Raw genomic sequence first — 26,568 nt, 5'->3', positions numbered from 1 at the left:
CAAATGTCTAACTGTGATGCAAAAGTGACTTTTTAATGATGTTTTTAACAGTAACATGTGTCCCTAGGTGGGTTGTCCTGATACCAATATTTTGGTACCGGTATCAAAATGTATTTCGATACTTTATGATACCTTTAGATACTTTTTTAAATAAAGGGGACCACAAAAAATTGCATTATTGGCTTTATTTTAACAAAAAATCTTAGGGTAGTGACTTTTTAATGATGTTTTAACAGTAACATGTGTCCCTAGTAGGGTTGTCCCCATACCAATATTTTGGTACCGGTACCAAAATGTATTTTGATACTTTATGATACCTTTCGATACTTTTCTAAATAAAAGGGACAACAAAAAATGGCATTATTGGCTTTATTTTAACGAAAAATCTTAGGGTGCATTAAACATATGTTTTTTATTGCAATTGAAGAACAATTTTGTCCTCAAACAAAATAGTGAACATACTAGACAACTTGTCTTTTAGTAGTAAGTAAACAAACAAAGGCTCCTAATTAGTCTGCTGACGTATGCAGTAACATATTATGTAATTTATCAATATTTTATATTGTCAAAATAATAAAGGACAAGCTGTAAAAATGTGTTACTAATCCACTTGTTCATTTACTGTTAATATCTGCTTACTTCCTGTTTCAACATGTTCTATCTACCCTTCTGTTAAAATGTAATAATCACTACTTTACATTAGTTTTGGATGATACCACAAATTTAGGTATCGATCCGATACCAAGTAGTTACAGGATCATACATAGGTCATATTCAAAGTCCTCATGTGTCCAAGGACATATTTCCTGAGTTTATAAACATAATATGAATTTTAAAAAAAGGAAAAAATATTTTGTGACGATAAAAAATATCGATGTTGTAGTTTCCTTATGAAGCCTCAGCTTGACGCTGCTCCACTTTCTCCTGCTCCGCTTGCTGCGGCAACAACAAACAAAACTCCAGACGCTCCTCTTCGTTTTGTATCGTTTACTTGTCAACTTAACCATTCAAAAACGTAAAACAATAACGATGTGGGAACAAATGAATGGCAAAATAAAGCGAGTTTGTTACTGTGAGAAAGAGTTAGAAAAAGTAAGAGTAAGGTCAAAAAACTGTGTGGCTCGATTCCCTCATACCTGACTGCCATTACCCATAATACATTGTGTCCAAACCATTTCACCACACAGATCCTTCCGCCATATATGCAATTAAACAGTTACGTAATCTTCACTGTATTAAAGCAGTATAAAATAGTACGTCATCAAATTATTCAGACAAATGTATTAATTACAAATAAAGTGTACCTTATAATTATTCTAAGCATGCAATATATACATTTTCGTATTATTTAAATAAAGTAAATAGTCCCCTTTTGGCTGAATAAATATAAAGCACCTTCCATAAAATGTAAATTAACTTAAACAGCATTTAGGCTCCTACAGATGTAATCATAGTAGTATCGACGAGATACATTATTGTACTTGGTATCATTACAGTGGATGTCAGGTGTAGATCCCCCCCATGGCATTTGTTTACATTCGGGCGCGCTAGCTTTTGCTAGCGGTGACATCTGTGAGCTATTGTATTTTTTTGTCAAAATTATTAAGGACAAGTGGTAGAAAATTAATTATTAATCTACTTGTTCATTTACTGTTAATATCCGCTTACTTTCTCTTTTAACATGTTCTATCTACACTTCTGTTAAAATGTAATAATCACTTATTCTTCTGTTTGGATACTTTACATTAGTTTTGGATTGAGATAAATGTGTTAAAATGTAATATCGGAAATTATCGGTATCAGTTTTTTTTTTTTTTAATTTTTTTTTTTTTTTTAAATCAACATAAAAAACACAAGATACACTTACAATTAGTGCACCAACCCAAAAAACCTCCCTCCCCCATTTACACTCATTCACACTCATTCACACAAAAGGGTTGTTTCTTTCTGTTATTAATATTCTGGTTCCTACATTATATATCAATATATATCAATACAGTCTGCAAGGGATACAGTCCGTAAGCACACATGATTGTGCGTGCTGCTGGTCCACTAATAGTACTAACCTTTAACAGTTAATTTTACTAATTTTCATTCATTACTAGTTTCTATGTAACTGTTTTTATATTGTTTAACTTTCTTTTTTATTCAAGAAAATGTTTTTAATTTATTTATCTTATTTTATTAATTTTTTTTAAAAGTACCTTATCTTCACCATACCTGGTTGTCCAAATTAGGCATAATAATGTGTTAATTCCACGACTGTATATATCGGTATCGGTTGATATCGGTATCGGTTGATATCGGTATCGGTTATTAAAGAGTTGGACAATATCGGAATATCAGATATCGGCAAAAAGCTATTATCGGACATCCCTAGTTTTGGATGATACCACACATTTGGGTATCAATCCGATACCAAGTAGTTACAGGATCATACATTGGTCATATTCAACGTCCTCATGTGTCCAGTATTATCGACTCGATACAGTCCTGTACTTGGTATCATTACAGTGGATGTTAGGTGTAGATCCACTCATGGCGTTTGTTTACATTGTGACGCCGGTGAGCTACGGTGTGTAGTGAAGCATGTTTAGCTATTCCTCGTCCTGCAGGGATGATACTTGTAAAAACCTCACCTTATTTGTCGCCATGGAGACCAGGATTAGTGATTTAGAAGTAGCTAAAACACTACCGACTAGCTAGCTAGCCATGTCTTAAAGCACCTCTTCCTGAGGGCGTTTCAGTGTTATAACTTCACCTTTATCGTCAGTTTGTAGGCCAAAATGCGTCCGTTCTCCCTTTTCTGCCTACACACTGTGTCTGCTTGTAAGTACTCTGTGATGTGCGCTGCCGAACATGCTCCTCTGCTTGTAAACCAGCAATGTCACGACGTGGCGCCGGTACTTTTCAAACAGAGTAGAGTACCGTTTTTGATTCATTAGTACCACGATACTATACTAGTACCGGCATAACGTACAACACAAGTTTTTTATGACTTTTTGAAAGAAAAACATCCTTCCTCATTAACATGATACTGCCTCTGACCCGCTCCTAGCTAGATTTAAAAACAAACCAAAAAAAAGGCTTCTTGACACACCAGAAATGAAAGCCCGGTGCTCCAAATAAACACAGAAATGTAGAGTACTTCAGATACTTTCACTGTAAAGGTAAGGACGTTATGATATACATTACTTACGGGCGTAAATGCTGCCGACTAAAACTGCAAAATACGGATAGATTACGCCGGGATTAAGGTCAAAGATTGACACGGATGAATACCCTCGCTACCCTTTTCTAGCACGACACCCCCTTTTATTGATTAAAGTGAATCCGTTACTTTTATCTAATGTAAGCCCTTATGCTAATCTTGCTAGCACGTGGCCTCATTGGGTCAAACACCGGGATTATTTGTGTTTGCTGCGTACGGATATTCAGTTAGAAAAGATCTCTTTCAAACGGTCGCTTTTGAAGTTTCGGCTGTTCGTGATATTGACCCGAGCTGGATAAACTTGCACCTTGGAAACAAATAATAAAACAATGGTCATGACCTGTAGCACCAGGTTTTGTGGGTGTTTTCCTAAGTTTGGTGTTTTGGTTCCTGTCTGGCGCCCTTCTTTTTTAGTTTATCTAGGTCGGGGGTCAGCAACCCGCAGCTGCACCGCCCTAGTGGCTCCGTGGACCTCTTTCAGAGATGTGTGAAAGTGGAAAAAGATGAATAAAAAAAATTATTTTTTTGTTTTAATATATTTCCTGTAGGAGAACAAACATGAAATCCCACTGTTTATATTATACATGCTTCACTGGTGAGAGTGTTTGGCGAGCACCGTTTTGTCCTACTAATTTCAGCGATCCTCGAACTCACTGTGGTTTGTTTACATTTCTCCGACACTGCCACAGAAAGACGTGTTTTATGCCAATCCTTCCTTGTGTCATTTTGTCCACCAAACTTTTTATGCTGTGCGTGAATGCACAAAGGTGAGCTTTTTTGATGTTATTGATTTGCTGGAGTGCATGACTGCAAGCTAATCGATGCTAACATGCTAAATAGACTAGCTGTATGTACATATGTACAGTTAGAGATGCTACCTCAGTAGAAGCATTTAAGTCCCATCTTAAAACTCATTTGTATACTCTAGCCTTTAAATAGACCCCCTTTTTAGACCAGTTGATCTGCCGTTTCTTTTCTTTTCTCCTCTGCCCCCCTCTCCCTTGTGGAGGGGGGGACACAGGTCCGGTGGCCATGGATGAAGTGCTGGCTGTCCAGAGTCGGGACCCGGGGTGGACCACTCGCCTGTGCATCGGTTGGGGACATCTCTGCGCTGCTGACCCGTCTCCGCTCGGGATGGTCTCTTGCTGGCCCCACTATGGACTGGACTCTCACTATTATGTTAGACCCACATCTGCGGTCCTCTCCAAGGTTTCTCATTCACATTGACATCCCACTGGGTTGTGAGTTTTTCCTTGCTTTTATGTGGGCTCTGAACCGAGGATGTCGTTGTGGCTTGTGCAGCCCTTTGAGACACTTGTGATTTAGGGCTATATAAATAAACATTGATTGATTGATATTGTATCATTATGCCTCATTTGTAGGTATATTTGAGCTCATTTAATTTCCTTTACTTATGTCTTCTGTGTATTTAATTTGTCTCATGACACATTATCTGTATGTAATATTGGCTGCATTTCTGATGTTTGTGTGCCATGTTGTTCCAGACCACAGCAAACGTTACCCAGCTTGCAAAGATTGTAATAAGAAGAAGACAGCCTGCAGTTTCCTTTAACTTGGACACACACATCTATACCATTGGCCATTCTGAGACACTAACTTCCAGAAGTTATCTCATCCTGTGAGAAGCCTCCATTTTACTAATGATTTCCAATGATGCAAAAATGTGTAGAATAATTATTAAAATACAACATTTCCGTCAACGAAGATTTGCGTCAGCCTTTGATAGTAGGCTAATATAGCTAATATAGACACTTAAATCATGTGTTGCCTTCATTATAACACTTATATAAGGCTTTTATTTTTTTGCGGCTCAAGACAGATTTATTATTATTTTTTTGGTCCAATATGGCTCTTTCAACATTTTGGGTTTCCGACCCCTGATCTCGGTTCAGCTGTTGCTGCGGTCTTTGTTGGAACATTGTTTTGTGAATGCTTCACGTGTGTAAACCGCCGCTGTTGTTCAGCATTCTGTTCAGTTTACTTTGAAGCCTGTTTACTTTCTCATAGCTTCCCCTATGCTTCTTGTGCACTCCCGGCTGCACGATTCATTTTTGTTCTTTTTCGTATATTAGACAGCTTTTCCCTGCAGGCTGTCTACTGCTGCTCTCTTCATTTTGGGATCACGACAACCACCGCTAAAATGTGGCCACATTGTCACAAAGTTGAAGGGAAAAAAAAGACATCTTAAAAAAACGCCTGGACCTCTGACAAACTACCTGTCAGAAAAGACGTATTTTAGTTTTTTTTTTACAGCGTATAGGCCAGGGGTCATCAACCCGCGGCTCTAGAGCCGCATAGCGCCGCCCTATTGGCTCTCTGGAGCTTTTTCAAAAATGTATGAAAAATGGAAAAAGATGAGGGGAAAAAATATATATTTTTTGTTTTAATATGTGTTCTGTAGGAGGAAAAACATGACACCAATGCTTCACTGATTCGAGTATTTGGCGAGCGCCGTTTTGTCCTACTAATTTTAGCGGTCCTTGAACTCACCGTAGTTTGTTTACATGTACAACTTTCTCCGACTTTCTAGGACGTGTTTTATGCCACTTCTTTTTCTGTCTCATTTTGTCCACCAAACTTTTAACGTTGTGCATGAATGCACAAAGGTGAGTTTTGTTGATGTTATTGACTTGTGTGGAGTGTTAATCAGACATGACTGCAAGCTAATAGATGCTAACATGCTATTTAGGCTAGCTATATGTACATATTGCATCATTATGCCTCGTTTGTAGGTATATTTGAGGTAATTTAGTTACCTTTAAGTAATCTTAATTCAATTTATATCTCATGACACACTATCTGCATGTAATATGGCTTTTAATTTTTTGCGGCTCCAGACAGATTTGTTTTTGTATTTTTGGTCCAATATGGCTCTTTCCACATTTTGGGTTGCCGACCCCTGGTATAGGCCAATCTAACTTAGCATGATGTTGTTGTTAAAATGCGGTGTTGGGTTAGTTACTGAAAACCAGTAACTAGTTAGTTACTAGTTACTTTATTTCAAAAGTAACTCAGTTACTAACTCAGTTACTTACACCAAAAAGTAATGCGTTACTGTGAAAAGTAACTATTTAGTTACTTCTTCTTTTTTTTTTAGGGCTCCCATTAATGCCCTTTTAGCCTTCATTTCAGTACTGTTATTGCACTGGAGAATAATACAATCTGTTGATCAACTTGACATGCATTTTCATCACTGAACTCTGGTAAGCAATGTGGTCTACATACAACACACAAAGACAAAGATATGTTTCAAAGGGCCAATTTATTTCAGGCCAGAACAAATTGACAAAACTATTTTAAATAGCTGCAACATGATGGCACTTTAACTTTAACTTTAAGTAGATAGGATCTTTGATCCAAGACACAACTTACATTTAACTAAAATGTTATTTTCTTTGTGCTCGACAAAAGAAAAGTATTGAGAATGTCTCCATGTTAAGAAACTCGACTTCTGGCTTCGCCATGGTGTCTTGTTAGTTGTTATGAGAGTAGCGTATGTGTGTGTGTGTGTGTGTGTGGCCCTTTAAGATATGACAGCATGTGAGGTGAGTGACGTCAGTGAGTGAGTGGGCGAGAGAGGTGAGGGAGCGGCAACAGTGAGTGCGTGCAAGTGCTCTAGATTGGTGGATGGCTACGTGCAAGACACCAATAAAGTCACAAAGTAGCAACAAACCGCCGGCCTCGTCATTCACCCTCAGCTGTAAAGACCCACTGCCTGGTAAAGTGAAGGTTGTTAGCCCCGAAGTACATGGGCCCTGGAGGAACGTCTCCCCTGCGCCACCCCCCCCCCCCCACACACAAAGCACGCCTTTTCTTTTCCTTGTGACACAGAAGGACGACACCGCAGCGCTCCAATAAAACACACTCAGATCTTCTGTTCCTAGCCGATACTACATAAAAAATAACGTAAAATAACGCAGTAACGCATCATGCAGTAACGGTAACTGAGTTACTGAATATAAAAAATAACGCGTTAGATTACTAGTAACCACCGAAAATAACGGCGTTACAGTAACGCGTTACAAAGTCCCAACACTGTTAAAATGTGAGCGTAATGTTTGGTCTCTCTGGTCCGGAGGACACGACGTCCACAGTTTCCAAAAACAATTTGAAATGTGGACTCGTCAGACCACAGAACAATTTTCCACTTTGTATCAGTCCATCTTAGATGATCTCGGGCCCAGCGAAGCCGGCGGCGTTTCTGGGTGTTGTTGATAAGTGGCTTTGGCTTTGCATAGTAGAGTTTTAACTTGCACTTACAGATGTAGCGACAAACTGTAGTTACTGACAGTTGTTTTCTGAAGTGTTCCTGAGCCCATGTAGTGATATCCTTTACACACTGATGTCGGTTTTTGATGCAGTACCGCCTGAGGGATCACAGGCATTTAATGTTGGTTTTCGGCCTTGCAGTGATTTCTCCAGATTCTCTGAACCTTTTGATGATATTACGGACCGTAGATGGTGAAATCCCTAAATTCCTTGCAATGGCTCGTTGAAAAATGTTGTTCTTAAACTGTTGGACAATTTGCTCACGCATGTGTTCACAAAGTGGTGACCCTCGCCCCATCCTTGTTTGTGAATGACTGAGCATTTCATGGAAGCTGCTTTTATACCCAATCATGGCACCCACCTCTTCCCAATTAGCCTGTTCACCTGTGGGATGTTCCAAATAAGTGTTTGATGAGCATTCCTCAACTTTCTCAGTCTTTTTTGCCACTTGTGCCAGCTTTTTTGAAACAAGTTGCAGGCATCACAATCCAAATGAGCTAATATTTGCAAAAAATAACAAAGTTTACCGGTTAGAACATTAAATATCTTGTCTTTGCAGTCTATTCAATTGAATATAGGTTGAAAAGGTTTTGCAAATCATTGTATTCTGTTTTTATTTACCATTTACACAACGTGCCACCTTCACTGGTTTTGGGTTTTTTACAATACTGGACTTTTAATATGCCACAATTCTATTAGACCTTCTCTGATTAGGTCCGATTAAGCCCGTTAATTCCAGTATCGCCGCTTGCTAATCGCTACCGGGACGTGACCTTTCTGCTAATCTGTCCAAACACAAAAAGGCCGGGTGCCAAGATTATGCCACGAAGGTCTGGCATGAGTCAAGCGCTGGGACGTATGAGGTTTGTCGTCTTTGTGACACGGGAAAAGGAAGATGATTGAACATCCGGTGTGATTACGCCAGTCAAAAGCATGCGCTGAGAGGAAGCATGACAAAAGAGAGATGAGGAAGGAGGATTTGGAAAACAGCCCTGATGAGCCCATCTTTGAGCATCACAAGTAGAAATTGTGTCATTTAGTCAGACTGAGTAGGACTTTTAAGTGGGACGTTCGTTGATTACATCCACTTGTGCAGATATATAACTTTTTTTTTTACATTTTGCCCATTATCCTGCTAGCATGAGGCGTCTAACAATGCAGCTGATGGGAATTCATCTATTCCGCCTATTAAGCCCTCTAAAAAATACCTCCAATAATACCCAGCGAAGCTTTATTTTCATGCCGTGACCTGCATATTACCAAGCTATAGCAATATTGTTATTGTAAGAGCTAACACAGAGGAACTACTTTTCTGGCGACGGGACACAGCGCCTCACTCACACGGCTCCTCCGGCCATAGCGAGGCTGCTGTATCGTCTTTGACTTTAGAGAAGTTATTACTCGATTATAGATAGAGATGTCCGATAATATCGGACTGCCGATATTGTCGGCCGATAAATGCTTTAAAATGTAATATCGGAAATTATGGGTATCGGTTTCAAAAATTAAAATGTATGACTTTTTAAAACGCCGCTGTGTACACGGACGTAGGGAGAAGTACAGAGCGCCAATAAACCTTAAAGGCACTGCCTTTGCATGCCGGCCCAATCACATAATATCTACGGCTTTTCACACACACAAGTGAATGCAATCCATACTTGGTCAACAGCCATACAGGTTACACTGAGGGTAGCCGTATAAACAACTATAACACTGTTACAAATATGCGCCACACTGTGAACCCACACCAAACAAGAATGACAAACACATTTCGGGAGAACATCCGCACCATAACACAACATAAACACAACAGAATAAATACCCAGAACCCCTTGCAGCACTAACTCTGCCGGGACGCTACAATATACACCCCCCTGCTACCCCTTACCCCCCCCCCCCCAACCCCGCCCACCTCAACATCCTCATGCTCTCTCAGGGAGAGCATGTCCTAAATTCCAAGCTGCTGTTTTGAGGCACGTTAAAAAAAATAATGCACTTTGTGACTTCAATAATAAATATGGCAGTGCCATGTTGGCATTTTTTTCCATAACTTGAGTTGATTTATTTTGGAAAACCTTGTTACATTGTTTAATGCATCCAGCGGGGCATCACAACAAAATTAGGCATAATAATGTGTTAATTCCACGACTGTATATATCGGTTGATATCGGAATCGGTAATTAAGAGTTGGACAATATCGGAATATCGGATATCGGCAAAAAAGCCATTATCGGACATCTCTAGTTATAAATCATGCCTCTCAACTGTACAGACACAAGCCAAAAAACTTTGAAATTACACATGCTACGCTAAAAACACATGCTACGCTAAAAACCCAGGTCGACATTCCTTTCAACGTCACTAGGAAGACTCTGCAAGATGATAATTTGCGCTTCCCAATTTTTATTTATTTTTTAACCTGGGGACTACTATGAATTTACTAGCTTAAGGAGAACACACGCCTGGTGCTGAAAGATACAAACATCCCAGCGAGGGCAAACAGTGAAAGTGACTGTTTTGTTACGTTCTTATTTTGTCCATGAAATGTTAACGCTAGCTTACTTTTCAGTTTCATTTAGTTAGACAAGGTTTTGCTATGATAGAAGGTATGTTTTTTTTTTTACCTTGACAGGTTTCAGTCGTCAAGTGAAGAAGGCTGCAGATGACAGTTGAAACTCGTCAAGGTAAAATATCCCATCTATCACAGCAAATTCTTGTCTGATTACAAGAAACTGAAAAGAAAGCTCAACTAGATGACATAATGAACCGTTTTGAGTTCTCGTGCTACATGACAACGCTCCAAAGCTCTCATAAAGTCTGCCATGATTAGTGGTCGCCAACACAGAGGGCGCTCTCCGTCGACTTTGTGGCATGAATTATGATTATATTCTTAGAACCGTTCAACTTTTTCTCATACAATACAATTTTATTCTCGAAACTTAACAGCTTTTTCTCATGAATTACGATTTTATTTTCAGAACCTTATGACTTTTTTCATATATATTGACTTTTTTCCTCCTAAAACATGATTTTATTGTTAGAAACGTACAACTGTTTCCTCATATATTGACTTTTTCTCACATATTACGACTTTATTCTGAGAAGCGTAATGACTTTTTCCCTCATAACTTACACTTTTATTCTCAGAACCAGAGATGTCCGATAATATCGGACTGCCAATATTATCGGCCGATAAATGCTTTAAAATGTAATATCGGAAATTATCGGTATCGGTTTCAAAAAGTAAAATTTATGACTTTTTAAAACGCCACTGTACGGAGTGGTACACGGACGTAGGGAGAAGTACAGAGCAGTTGCGTCTCCCAGATATACTTGCCAACCCTCCCGATTTTCCCGGGAGACTCCCGAATTTCAGTGCCCCTCGCGACAATCTCCCGGGGCAACCATTCTCCCGATTTCCACCCAGACAACAATATTGGGGGCGTGCCTTAAAGGCACTGCATTTGCGTGCCGGCCCCATCACATAATATCTACGGCTTTTCACACACACAAGTGAATGCAAGCCATACTTGGTCAACAGCCATACAGGTTACACTGAGGGTAGCCGTATAAACAACTATAACACTGTTACAAATATGCGCCACACTGTGAACACACACCAAACAAGAATGACAAACACATTTCGGGAGAACATCCGCACCGTAACACAACATAAACACAACAGAATAAATACCCAGAACCCCTTGCAGCACTAACTCTTCCGGGACGCTACAATATACACCCCCCTGCTACCCCTTACCCCCCCCCCCCCCCAACCCCGCCCACCTCAACCTCCTCATGCTCTCTCAGGGAGAGCATGTCCTAAATTCCAAGCTGCTGTTTTGAGGCATGTTAAAAAAGATAATGCACTTTGTGACTTCAATAATAAATATGGCAGTGCCATGTTGGCATTTTTTTTCCATAACTTGAGTTGATTTATTTTGGAAAACCTTGTTACATTGTTTAATGCATCCAGCGGGGCATCACAACAAAATTAGGCATAATAATGTGTTAATTCCACGACTGTACACTACCGTTCAAAAGTTTGGGGTCACATTGAAATGTCCTTATTTTTGAAGGAAAAGCACTGTACTTTTCAATGAAGATAACTTTAAACTAGTCTTAACTTTAAAGAAATACACTCTATACATTGCTAATGTGGTAAATGACTATTCTAGCTGCAAATATCTGGTTTTTGGTGCAATATCTACATAGGTGTGTAGAGGCCCATTTCCAGCAACTATCACTCCAGTGTTCTAATGGTACAATGTGTTTGCTCATTGGCTCAGAAGGCTAATTGATGATTAGAAAACCCTTGTGCAATCATGTTCACACATCTGAAAACAGTTTAGCTCGTTACTGAAGCTACAAAACTGACCTTCCTTTGAGCAGATTGAGTTTCTGGAGCATCACATTTGTGGGGTCAATTAAACGCTCAAAATGGCCAGAAAAAGAGAACTTTCATCTGAAACTCGACAGTCTATTCTTGTTCTTAGAAATGAAGGCTATTCCACAAAATTGTTTGGGTGACCCCAAACTTTTGAACGGTAGTGTATATATCGGTATCGGTTGATATCGGAATCAGTAATTAAGAGTTGGACAATATCGGCAAAAAAGCCATTATCGGACATCTCTACTCAGAACCTTACAACTTTTTCTCCATATATTACGATTTTATTCTCAGAACCGTACTTTTCCTCATATATTATGATTTCACTCTCAGAACCTTACAAAATGTCCTTATATATTCCAATTTTATTTGCAGAACCGTAAAACTTTTCATCATATATTACGATTTTATCCTCAGAACCCTCAGACTTTTAGTTATGTATTACAATTTGATCTGAGAACCTTGCAACTTTTCCTCATATGTTACTACCACTTTCTTGTTGTAAGTGTCACTATGTCCATGTGTGTTAATGCTGCTAAAAGTAGCACCATATACTGTATACTCTGACCAACCCTGTACAAAGATCAACCAGATGCTAATCGAGTCTGTGGGAACACTGGTGCCTGATGAACTTGGATTAACTTTTTAACGACACTGTGTCCTGTTTGTTTTTGCGTGTGGATCTCACTCTTTGACTTCACCGTACTAACAAGCCAAGTATGCGGCCCTAATGAAGTTTGATGATGATGACTGACAAGTTGTTGCTTTGTTGTGTTAAAACATTGTTTAGTGACACAAACTTGCTCATTTAAATTAGGCACGTAGCTTTAAAAACTATGTTTACTATTTAATGAGACAATAGCCTGACTGTATGCTTCAATGTTTTTTTACCTGATGACATCACCGGTCATGAATGCGGTCAAACAGGTGCGCCTGTTTGCCAAATTAAATCCTGTAAACATGAATGCCCTTGCTGGTGTGTTGTGGATCGGCTAACCACTGCTGAGCACTTGACTCGGTTCCGTTTACACAGAGAAACCGGTCCAAGGGTCTAAGGTAAAAGGGGCCACTCACAGCTCCAGGATGAGGATGACCTCGGCCTTGTTCTCAAAGACCTCGTGGAGCGTGATGATGTTGGGGTGCTGGATCTCCTTCAGGATGTCCACCTCGCGCTCGATGTCTTCCCTCGTCACCCCCCGGCGGCTCGACTTGCTGCGCCGCTTCTTGATGAACTTGGCGGCGTACTCGGCGCCCGTGCTCCGGTGACGGCAGCGTCGGACCACCGCAAACTGGCCGCTGTGGACGAGAGAGAGGACGGCGTTGTGAGTCAGGGGGCAGAAAAGATGACAACATCAAAGTCAACCGTCAAGAATACCCCCATCATCCAGGGGGTCGTACGTGCAATCAGCAGCGTGGGCTTTGACGAGAATGTGGCAATAGAAGTCATTTCAATAAACTAGTGATCATTCAGAAGATGGCAGTCGGTGCATTTTGAGTGTAATGATAGCTCTTGGTGCGCTTTAAAATGTTAGTTGCACAACCAAGCTGTTGTTATAAAAGTCATGCATGTATTTCACTTGCTGTACTCATTAATGCTGGCTCACTGGTGTGCTGGAGCCTATCCATAGCCAACAGATCGCCGGATTTACAATTTTGTCCACCAATGTCCACTGCAGAGGACCAATGTCCACTGCAGAGGACGCTGGTTCTTAGGAGGACATATCAATCAATCCAATCCAATCCACTTTATTTATATAGCACATTTAAACAACAAAAATGTTTCCAAAGTGCTGCACAACAATATTAAAAACAGTATTAAAAACAATAATCAAATATTATCCTTAGCTCCACCAATGACTGAATAAAAACAAAAAATAAATAAATATAGAACCAATATAAAAACAATATAAAATAAATATAAATAAAAACGATTTTAAAGGGAAAAACCAATTAAAACAGTAAATAGAAATCAAAATGTATAAAAAATCAATCAATCAATCAATCAATGTTTACTCATATAGCCCTAAATCACGAGTGTCTCAAAGGGCTGCACAAGCCACAACGACATCCTCGGCTCAGATCCCACATCAGGGCAAGGAAAAACTCAACCCAATGGGACAATGAGAAACCTTGGAGAGGACCGCAGATGTGGGGACCCCCCCATCCCTGGGCGACCGGTGCAATGGACGTCAAGTGGATCTAGCATAATATTGTGAGAGTCCAGTCCATAGTGGATCTAACATAATATTGTGGGAGTCCAATCCATAGTGGATCGAATATACTAGTGAGAGTCCAGTCCATAGTGGATCTAACATAATAGTGAGAGTCCAATCCATAGTGGATCTAACATAATATTGTGGGAGTCCAGTCCATAGTGGATCTAACATAATATTGTGAGAGTCCAGTTCATAGTGGATCTAACATAATATTGTGGGAGTCCAGTCCATAGTGGATCTAACATAATATTGTGAGAGTCCAGTCCATAGTGGATCTAACATAATATTGTGGGAGTCCAGTCCATAGTGGATCGAATATACTAGTGAGAGTCCAGTCCATAGTGGATCTAACATAATAGTGAGAGTCCAATCCATAGTGGATCTAACATAATATTGTGGGAGTCCAGTCCATAGTGGATCTAACATAATATTGTGAGAGTCCAGTTCATAGTGGATCTAACATAATATTGTGGGAGTCCAGTCCATAGTGGATCTAACATAATATTGTGAGAGTCCAGTCCATAGTGGATCTAACATAATATTGTGAGAGTCCAGTCCATAGTGGATCTAACATAATAGTGAGAGTCCAGTCCATAGTGGATCCAACATAATAGTGAGAGTCCAGTCCATAGTGGATCTAACATAATAGTGAGAGTCCAGTCCATAGTGGATCTAACATAATAGTGAGAGTCCAGTCCATAGTGGATCCAACATAATAGTGAGAGTCCAGTCCATAGTGGATCTAACATAATAGTGAGAGTCCAGTCCATAGTGAATCTAGCATAATATTGTGAGAGTCCAGTCCATAGTGGATCTAACATAATAGTGAGAGTCCAGTCCATAGTGGATCCAACATAATAGTGAGAGTCCAGTCCATAGTGGATCTAACATAATAGTGAGAGTCCAGTCCATAGTGGATCCAACATAATAGTGAGAGTCCAGTCCATAGTGGATCTAACATAATAGATGAATGACAATGCCGATTTTATTCAAATGAAATTTATAAAGTATCAGTAGAGTTGAAAAAGTTGCCTCTATATTGAAGCTATTATCATATGTTTTTTGATTGATTGATTGAAACTTGTATTAGTAGATTGCACAGTTCAGTACATATTCCGTATAATTGACCACTAAATGGTAACACTCGAATACGTTTTTCAACTTGTTTAAGTCGGGGTCCACGTAAATCAATTCATGGTAATGAATTTGTGACCCAAAAACACTTCCAAAGTTTGCGAATAAATAGATATGATCAAAATAGTATCAATCTCACCGAGATTTCTGAGCCATTTTGAGAGATAACGAGGAAGTCAGTCACGTGATTTGTGACGTAGCGGAAGGAACCACGGATCCCTTCCCCATCAACAACAATGCTAATCAAGCACACTTTGGGAAAAATTAGGATCCAGGACCTTATATTTTTGAGCCCGAACACAAAGAGGATGAGCAATACGTTTTAGAAGTCGAGAGCACATACTGACAAGCTATGGAGATGATATCAGTAGAAAAAAACGGCATTTAGTTTAGATAATAATGAGTCATATATTGGAATATGGGATCCATTATTTAAATTTGTTTTGACTATTAAATGAACCAAAAATATGACTTATTTTATCTTTGTGAAAATATTGGACACAGTGTGTTGACAAGCTTACGAGATGTGATGCAAGTGTAAGCCACTGTGACACTATTGTTCTTTTTTATTTATTTTTAAAAAATTTTTTTATAAATGTCTGTAATGATAATGTCAATGAGGGATTTTTTTTTATCACTGCTATGTTGAAATTGTTACTAATATTGATACTGTTGTCGATAATATTCATTTTTGTTTCACTACTTTTAGATTGTTCTGTGTCGTGTTTGTGTGTCCTCTCAATTGCTCTGTTAATTGCTATTCTGAATGTTGCTGGGTCGGGTTTGGTTTTGGAATTGGATTGCATTGTTAAGGTATTGCTGTGTATTGTTTTGTTGGATTGATTAATAAAAAAAATAAAATAAAATAAAATAAAATAAATAATTAAAAAAAGAAGTCCAGAGCTAAACGGATGTAGCTTTATTGAAACACCCTAGCATCAGCAGCATTGCTAGGTGCTAAACATACAAACGAACAATAACAAACCAAAATAAAACAAACACTTACTGTAATATTTTCACTCTTGCTGGGATGTCGACCGACACAACGCTCACATAATTCCGTTTGGATAAAGATTCAATCGCAATCTTCACAAAGGGTTACAATAATTGGCCGCAATCTTTTTCGCCATCTCGGGGATGTCAAAGTGGCCTAGCCTGTGGGTCCATGGCCACATTTGTCTACTAGCAGGTAAGCAAATTTCTTTGCTTAATCCATTCGGGAAATTTCGGAAAGCGGGAATTTTTTGAAAAGGCTAAAAACAAACTTGAATTGTCTGAATGAGTTGAAATGGTTGGTGTTAAAATTATTCAAATCGGTTGAGAAATGTTGAAGTAGTAACATGTTGAATTGAGAAATGGTATTACGGAATTCATGGAAGTTTGGGAAAACCGGGAATTTTTCCAGTTCAAAAAACAACTTTGTTTTTTTGTCCCAATTAAGAGGAATTTTTTGACGGTGCCACGGTTGAAGTGGGTTGAAATATGTGGGAGGAGTAGTCGCCAGAAAAAAGAGTGGAAATAGGGCTTTGGGAAAACCAGGAATTCTGGAAAATCCTGGAATTTTTTTGAACTTGGAAAAGGGGTAGTTTGAATTTCCAGGATGGTGAAATGTGTTGAAGGTTGAATGGTATGAGTTGAGTTGAGTTGACTTGAGTTGAGTTTGGGTTTATTTGGAACATGCAAGCATACAAAGTGATACATCACAATTTCCAGTTTGTCTTTTCAACATGTTCGAAAAGGAGTAGGAAGAAGCAGAGCTTATTTAATCCTACCCCTTTTCTTTTACATAACAGTTGCTAAAACTTTTGTTCACTTCCTGTTCTCAATGTATTCACAATATACTCCATAAGTATCCATCCATCCATTTTCTACCGCTTATTCCCTTCAGGGTCGCGGGGGGCGCTGGAGTCTATCTCAGCTACAATCGGGCTCCATAAGTAATCACAACAAAAATAAACAAATAATACTCGGTGAAGTAAGTTACATTTCATATGGTGAGATGAGTAAGATTATCTTGGAAATGAACGGATGGATGGATGAAATAAATTCAGAATGTTTATCGTGGTTCTTCTTTGGACTTTGTAAAATCTTTAAGTTTGAAGAGTTGAAAAGGTTGAGGTTGAGGTTGAGGTTGAAAAATGTGGAAATGGTGGAAGTTTGAAAATTGGCCAATTCATTTTAAAGGGGAAAAATGTCCCGGAAAACCGGGAATTCTGGGAAATCTGGGAATTTTTGGAATTTGTCAAGGGAAAGCCCGCAATTCCTGAATAGGCTGAACAGTTTGAAGTTGGAACGGTTGAGGTAGAAAAATGTGGAAATGGTGGAAGTTTGAAAAATGGCCAATTCATTTGAAATGGGAAAAATGTCCCGGAAAACCGGGAATTCTGGGAAATCTGGGAATTTTTGGAATTTGTCAAGGGAAAGCCCGCGATTCCTGAATAGGCTGAACAGTTTGAAGTTGGAACGGTTGAGGTAGAAAAATGTGGAAATGGTGGAAGTTTGAAAAATGGCCAATTCATTTGAAATGGGAAAAATGTCCCGGAAAACCGGGAATTCTTGGAAATCTGGGAATTTTTGGAATTTGTCAAGGGAAAGCCCGCAATTCCCGAATAGGCTGAACAGTCTGAAGTTGGAACGGTTTGAATCAGGTGAAAAATGTGGAAGGGGGAGCGCGCCAAAATCTGGAGAAGAAGAAGTAGATCAATAATAATAAACAGATTAATTTTGGTGTAGAAAACCAAATGTGTGAATGCTCTAAAGCAGTGGTCCCTAACCACCGGCCTGGGGACCGGTACCGGTCCGTGACGCATGTGCTACCGGGCCGCAGAGAAACATTTAATAATTTATGAACAACTGCATTTTCTCCTACTTAACTTTCGCCTGTCCCACTAGACACACCAATAAGCTTGTTTATAAATTTATTCATAGAAAGTTGCCATTTGTTATATTTGTTATAGATTTGTGACATGATAATCAGAATCAGAATCAGAATCAGAATAGTTTTATTGCCATTGTTTGAGAACGGGTTCACAAACTAAGAATTTTTCTTGGTGCAATCGTGCAACATAAAACATATAACTGTCCCACTAGACACACCAATAAGCTTGTTTATAAATGTCTTCATAGAAAGTTGCCATTTGTTATATTTGTTATAGATTTGTGACATGATAACAATAAGATAAGACACATTAAAGGCCTACTGAAATGAATTTTTTTTATTTAAACGGGGATAGCAGATCCATTCTATGTGTCATACTTGATCATTTCGCGATATTGCCATATTTTAGCTGAAAGGATTTAGTAGAGAACATCGACGATAAAGTTCGCAACTTTTGGTCGCTGATAAAAAAAGCCTTGCCTGTACCGGAAGTAGCGTGACGTCACAGGTTGAAAGGCTCCTCACATTTCCCCATTGTTTACACCAGCAGCGAGAGCGATTCGGACCGAGAAAGCGACGATTACCCCATTAATTTGAGCCAGGATGAAAGATTCGTGGATGAGGAACGTGAGAGTGAAGGACTATAGTGCAGTGCAGGACGTATCTTTTTTCGCTTTGACCGTAACTTACGTAAAAGGGCTCATTGGATTCCACATTTTCTCCTTTTTCTATTGTGGATCACGGATTTGTATTTTAAACCACCTCGGATACTATATCCTCTTGAAAATGAGAGTCGAGAACACGAAATGGACATTCACAGTGACTTTTATCTCCACGACAATACATCGGCGAAGCACTTTAGCTACGGAGCTAACGTGATAGCATCAGGCTTAACTGCAGCTAGAAACAAAAGAAATAAACCCCTGACTGGAAGGATAGACAGAAAATCAACAATACTATTAAACCATGGACCTGTAAATACACGGTTAATGCTTTCCAGCCTGGCGAAGCTTAACAATGCTGTTGCTAACGACGCCATTGAAGCTAACTTAGCTACGGGACCTCACAGAGCTATTCTAAAAACATTAGTTATCCACCTACGCCAGCCAGCCCTCATCTGCTCATCAACACCCGTGCTCACCTGCGTTCCAGCGATCGACAGAGCGACGAAGGACTTCACCCGATCACCGATGCGGTCAGCGGCTAGCGTCGGATAGCGCGTCTGCTATCCAAGTCAAAGTCCTCCTGGTTGTGTTGCTGCAGCCAGCCGCTAATACACCGATCCCACCTAAAGCTTTCTTCTTTGCAGTCTTCATTGTTCTTTAAACAAATTGCAAAAGATTCACTAACACAGATGTCCAGAATACTGTGGAATTTTGAGATGAAAACAGAGCTGTTTGTATTGGATACAATGGTGTCCGAATACTTCCGTTTCAACGATTGACGTCACGCGCATACGTCATCATACATAGACGTTTTCTACCGGAAGTTTCGCGGGAAATTTAAAATTGCACTTTATAAGTTAACCCGGCCGTATTGGCATGTATTGCAATGTTAAGATTTCATCATTGATATATAAACTATCAGACTGCGTGGTCGGTAGTAGTGGCTTTCAGTAGGCCTTTAATGAACATATAAAATATAAATGTGACAGATTGTAGCCAAAAACTGATTTCCATCTGCATTTCATTGCAAAGAAACAAGCCCTGGGCTCCCACTAATTCAGCGTTATAGTGAGTTGTATTTTTCATGCACTTATTTTTACTGTTTTTTTATCTGGCACAAGTGGAAAGCCGGTCCCTGAAAATAATGTCTACATTAAACCGGTCCGTGGTGCAAAAAAGGTTGGGCACCACTGCTCTAAAGCATTCACACAATTAGAGCCGTTCATAACACGATGCTCCATGCAAAACTGCTTCTACTCGACTGCACAGCGCTAACATCCACATTCGCTCAAGAAGGCCTTGAGGGAGGGCTGTTGACGTCCCGCTCGTCTGCGCCTCATGGAGGCCCTGGCAGCCGCGAAACACTCGTCGGGCAAACGCCCACACGGCCGAGAAGAGAGAGGTGATTTTCACACGGGGAAAAAAACAAGTGCGAGTACAAGATTCTCCTAAGCTAGATTTTTTTAATATGCAAATATCTGCCACTACCGCTCTTGCCTTGGCGATAAAGCCCTGCGCTATTATCTGCCTCCCACAGACGAGAGAGAGTCGTTAGCTAGTAATTGAGTAATCGAACCTCTGTTCATCCCGTTAACGACTTCCTTGAGGACCAATTGTATGACTGATGAACTGACCCGTCTGATACGGGTGTTGCTGTTTTATGCAAAACCAAGGTGAAATGGCCATTCCTGTCTCAATAAGCTTTTGCTACCTAGATAGCAATTTAAGTGTGTTGCTTAAATACGCACAGCTGTTTGCATGGTCCACACTGACATAATCACCCACAGTGACAGGGCGTGGCTGCTGTTGTGGGGGAAAAAACAATACAACTGTACAGGAGGCGCTCTTTTCAATGGTTTGTATGTGACATGCATCTTTGAAAGGATAGAAAGAACCAAACATTGAGTTTCAAGCGCAGCACTATCGTTGTTTACAACATATGTAACACACCAACAGCTAAGTGGCAACATTTTAAAGCGCATGCAAAGGCAGCGCGTTTACTTGCGCAAGGTTGGACAGATAGTTAACATCTAAATGTAAAAAAAAAATGGTAAAATGGGTTATACTTGTATTGCGCTTTTCTACCTTCTAGGCATACTTGCCAACCTTGAGACCTCCGAATTCGGGAGATGGGTGGGGGGTTTAGCGGGGGGTGTATATATTTTCAAGTATTTCTTATATATGTATATATATATATACACTACCGTTCAAAAGTTTGGGGTCACATTGAAATGTCCTTATTTTTGAAGGAAAAGCACTGTACTTTTCAATGAAGATAACTTTAAACTAGTCTTAACTTTAAAGAAATACGCTCTATACATTGCTAATGTGGTAAATGACTATTCTAGCTGCAAATGTCTGGTTTTTGGTGCAATATCTACATAGGTGTATAGAGGCCCATTTCCAGCAACTATCACTCCAGTGTTCTAATGGTACAATGTGTTTGCTCATTGGCTCAGAAGGCTAATTGATGATTAGAAAACCCTCGTGCAATCATGTTCACACATCGGAAAACAGTTTAGCTCGTTACAGAAGCTACAAAACTGACCTTCCTTTGAGCAGATTGAGTTTCTGGAGCATCACATTTGTGGAGTTAATTAAACACTCAAAATGGCCAGAAAAAGAGAACTTTCATCTGAAACTCGACAGTCTATTCTTGTTTTTAGAAATGAAGGTTATTCCACAAAATTGTTTGGGTGACCCCAAACTTTTGAACGGTAGTGTGTATATATATATATATATATATATATATATATATATATATATATATATATATATATATATATATATATATATATAAGCGCAGCACTATCGTTTTTTACGTGGGGTGGGGTGCGGGGGTGATGTATATATATATATACAAGAAATATTTGAAAATATATACACCCCCCCTCCCCTCCACCCCATCTCCCGAATTCGGAGGTCTCAATGTTGGCAAAGATGCCTTGAAGGTAGAAAAGCGCAATACAAGTATAACTCATTTTACCATTTTTTTTTTACATTTAGATGTTAACTATCTGTCCAACCTTGCGCAAGTAAACGCGCTGCCTATGCATGCGCTTTAAAATGTTGCCACTTAGATGTTGGTGTTACATATGTTGTAAACCAGTGGTCCCCAACCACCGGGCCGCGGCCCGCTATTGGTACCGGGCCGCACAAGAAATAAAAAAAAAAATTTTTTTAATTTTTAATTTTTATTTAAATCAACATAAAAAACACAATATATAGATTATATATCAATATAGATCAATACAGTCTGCAGGGATACAGTCCGTAAGCACACATGATTGTATTTCTTTATGAAAAAAAAAAAATGAAAAAAAGGAAGCAATGCATGATGGGAATCCGGATGTTGTTTGTCAGTGTATTAACGTGCCGGCTAGATTAAACACACGCTGAGAAATAGCTCCGTGCCTGCCTACTTTATGGGTTATAGAAAAACCTATGGATAACGGAGACATATACAGTATAATAGTCTCCTTTTTAGGTGAGAGAGGACACTAAAGGCAGTGCCTTTAAGGCACGCCTCCAATATTGTTGTCCGGGTGGAAATCGGGAGAAATTCGGGAGAATGGTTGCCTCGGGAGATTATCGGAAGGGTCACTGAAATTCGGGAGTTTCTCGGGAAAATCGGGAGGGTTGGCAAGTATGCTTCAAGGTACTCAAAGCGCTTTGACACTATTTCCATTCACACACTGATGGCGGGAGCTGCCATGCAAGGCCCTATAACCACGACCCATCAGGAGCAAGGGTGAAGTGTCTAGCTCAAGGACACAACGGACGTGACGAGGTTGGTAGAAGGTATGGATTGAACCAAGAACCCTCAGGTTGCTGGCACGGCCACTCTCCCAACCGCGCCACGTCGTAATTATAGTTGCATATTACTTACACATACAAAGTCCCCAAGGGAGAAGTGGGTTAGAAAGTATCCACTATATGTCCTCCAATAAGCACACAATGTTGGTCTTTTCTTGTATTCTAGTCAAGTCACTTACAAAAAGGTAAACAAGGCTAGAGGCTACTAAGAGCTAGCAGCTACACAACAGCTAAGCACACAATAGCACACAGGCTAGACATACATAATATGTGTCCTTAATTGAACAATATTGCAGCACATTTATCAATACAAACAAGCATCATATAATTATAGTTGCATATTACTTACACATACAAAGTCCCCAAAGGAGAAGTGGGTTAGAAAGTATCCAGTAACAAACGTGTCCACATCAATTAATTTCAATTCAAACAACTTTATTAATCCTAGTAAGTGTTTACATTTTGCTTTATATTTATTAATTTACATGTTTTTTGCCTGGTTTTGTATTTGTTTTGTATCATCCCGTGAGGTGTATATTACTTCTTTTGTTTTTTTGTTCGGTTTGTACTTCATGAAGTTTTGCACTTGTGTTTTTTTTTGTTTTGTTTTGTTTTCATTATATTTGAATGTAATTGTTGGTTCACATATCATTAAGTAAGACTATGTATTATGTGAAGGGGGCAGGAAAATATAAGATTTTTCTTCATCCTGCTCCTTCTCAGGCATTGGTGTGTAACGGTGTAACTGAATAATTGTGTTATAATTGTCTATCAAAGATGCACATCAATGAAGGAGATAAATAAAAATGAAATGAAATGAAATCCCTCAAGGGGCAATTAATTTTGAGCAGCAAGTTGTCGGGGCTCGCAAAGCCTACACATGGCCCACAATAAATAAATAGTCAATAAATACATAAACAGTACAACACTCTGAAAAATGTAAAAGTTTAAGAGTCTGAGTGCAGAGGGGACACATGATTTGGAAAAGCGATTTGTTTTACAGAATGGAAGGGCATAACGTCGCCCTGAAGGCCACAGAGAGAATTCACCCACAAGGACATGGCTCGGGGAGGCTAAAATGCAGGAGACGGTTAAGTCTCTTAGTTTTACTCCGGAAAATTTTAGAGCAAGACTTAACAATACTAGTCAGGCTGTTTCGGTCTTTAACTGCATCATGATCTTAGCTTAAATTACCACTTCACTTCAATTTAAAGACAGCATAAGTCCATTCAAATAATAATAAATACCATTCTACCATTGTTCTCTGAGTAATTTTACTTGATCAAGCCTTTTTATAACTCGTGCTGATGTCATATCAGATCAATCTCAGTATTGGCCAATACTCAAGGCTCTAATATCAGTATCGTATTGGAAGTGAAAAAGTTGCATCTGGGCGCGCCTTGTATTTTTTTTTTTAGACTATCAAGATTTTCTCTCCATGTGTCACAATTTGCCAATATTGTCCATTTTTTTCCAGTTACCGTATTTTCCGGACCATAGGGCATACCGGATAATAAGGCGCACTGCCGATGAATGGTTTATTTTTTATCTTTTTTCTTATAAAAGGCGCATTAAAGGCCTACTGAAATGAATTTTTTTTATTTAAACGGGGATAGCAGATCTATTCTATGTGTCATACTTGATCATTTCGCGATATTGCCATATTTTTGCTGAAAGGATTTAGTATAGAACAACGACGATAAAGATTGCAACTTTTGGTATCTGATAAAAAAAAGGCTTGCACCTACCGGAAGTAGCGTGACGTAGTCAGTTGAACATATACGCAAAGTTCCCTATTGTTTACAATGATGGCCGCATGAAGTGAGAGAGATTCGGACCGAGAAAGCGACAATTTCCCCATTAATTTGAGCGAGGATGAAAGATTTGTGGATGAGTAAAGTGCAAGTGAAGGACTAGTGGGGAGTTGAAGCTATTCAGATAGGGAAGATGCTGTGAGAGCCGGGGGTGACCTGATATTCAGCTGGGAATGACTACAACAGTAAATAAACACAAGACATATATATACTCTATTAGCCACAACACAACCAGGCTTATATTTAATATGCCACAAATTAATCCTGCATAAAAACACCTGCGTGTTTGTTATGCTAGCTCCTAGCTCCTCTGCTAGCTCCTAGCTCCATAGAACACGCCAATACAATTCAAACACCTGATCAACACACACAATCACTCAGCCCAAAAGACCGTTTACCTAACCCAAGGTTCATAAAGCTTATATATTTTTAAAAAGTTACGTACGTGACGCGCACATACGGTCAAGTTATCGAATGTTTAGCAGCCAAGGCTGCATACTCACGGTACCTGATATTCAGCTGGGAATGACTACAACAGTAAATAAACACAAGACATATATATACTCTATTAGCCACAACACAACCAGGCTTATATTTAATATGCCACAAATTAATCCTGCATAATAACACCTGCGTGTTTGTTATGCTAGCTCCTAGCTCCTCTGCTAGCTCCTAGCTCCATAGAACACGCCAATACAATTCAAACACCCGATCAACACACACAATCACTCAGCCCAAAAGACCGTTCACCTAACCCAAGGTTCATAAAGCGTATATATTTTTAAAAAGTTACGTACGTGACGCGCACTTACGGTACGGTACGTGTTATGCTAGCTCCTAGCTCCTCTGCTAGCTCCTAGCTCCATAGAACACGCCAATACAATTCAAACACATGATCAACACACACAATCACTCAGCCCAAAAGACCGTTCACCTAACCCAAGGTTCATAAAGCTTATATATTTTAAAAAAGTTACGTACATACGCAAAAAAAAGCCAAAGCTGCATACTCACAGTAGCACGTCTGCGTCTTTGTCATCCAAATCAAAGTAATCCTGGTAAGAGTCTGTGTTGTCCCAGTTCTCTACAGGCGTCTGTGTATCCAAATCAAAAGTCCTCCTGGTTAGAGTCTCTGTTATCCGAGTTCTTCCATCTTGACTGCATCTTTCGGGAATGTAAACAAAGAAGCGCCGGCTGTGTACTGTTGTGGCTGACTACGTTCGAAAAATACGTCCATTTCGCACCGACAACTTTCTTCTTTGCTTGCTTGGCTTCCTTCTCCATAATGCAATGAACATGATTGAAACAGATTCACGAACACAGATGTCCAGAATACTGTGGAATTATGAAATGAAAACAGAGCGTTTTCGTATCGGCTTCAATGTGGAAGGCATACCCGTGTTCGTCGGGCTACGTCACGCGCATACGTCATCCTCAGAGGCGTTTCGAACCGGAAGTTTAGCGGCAAATTTAAAATGTCACTTTATAAGTTAACCCGGCCGTATTGGCATGTGTTATAATGTTAAGATTTCATCATTGATATATAAACTATCAGACTGCGTGGTCGGTAGTAGTGGGTTTCAGTAGGCCTTTAAAGGGGTCATATTATGCTATTTTCCTTAATGTAAAACACTTCCTTGTGGTCTACATAACATGTAATGGTGGTTCTTTGGTCAAAATGTTGCATAGATGATGTTTTACAGATCATTTTCAAGCCGCTTTCTGACAGTCACTTCAGGATGCGCCGTTTTGTGGGCGGTCTTATTTACGTGGCTCACCTTCAGCAGCGTCTTCTCCCCGTTATCTTTGTTGTAGCGGTGTAGCGTGCAAGGACGGGAGTGGAAGAAGTGTCAAAAGAAGGAACTAACTGTTTTAATGACATTCAGACGGAGCAGCATCTCCTTATCCGGAAACAACAACAACGCCGTAAATGTGTCCCGTGAAAAACCGTCCGACCGGAACTCTCTAATAACTAAAGTTCCTTGAGTGAATAATGTAAACTCACTACACCGGTATGTTTTAGCACTTTCATGGCGAGTTTTCTGACAGATATATGTAAGAACTTTACACTACTTTATATTAGAAATGGCAACAGCGGAGGATGAATGTCCCATAACAAGAAGATAGAGAAAAAGAAGGAGCTTATCGACTACG

At 39.5% G+C, this 26,568-nt stretch overlaps 1 protein-coding gene across 2 annotated transcripts in view; it reads right to left on the bottom strand.

The window, feature by feature from the left end:
- Positions 1-26,568, bottom strand: part of dapk1 (death-associated protein kinase 1) — a 141,608-nt gene that overhangs the window by 75,801 nt on the left and 39,239 nt on the right. For both annotated transcript variants that reach the window (XM_062025110.1, XM_062025111.1), the window contains one exon: positions 12,966-13,187. In XM_062025110.1, coding sequence (XP_061881094.1) covers positions 12,966-13,187 — 222 coding nt within the window. The remainder of the gene's footprint in view (positions 1-12,965; positions 13,188-26,568) is intronic.

This window comes from Entelurus aequoreus, linkage group LG17 (genome assembly GCF_033978785.1).
Source record: "Entelurus aequoreus isolate RoL-2023_Sb linkage group LG17, RoL_Eaeq_v1.1, whole genome shotgun sequence".
In the NCBI taxonomy this organism is placed as follows: Eukaryota; Metazoa; Chordata; class Actinopteri; order Syngnathiformes; family Syngnathidae; genus Entelurus; species Entelurus aequoreus.
This window is presented reverse-complemented; position numbering and strand designations above follow the sequence as displayed.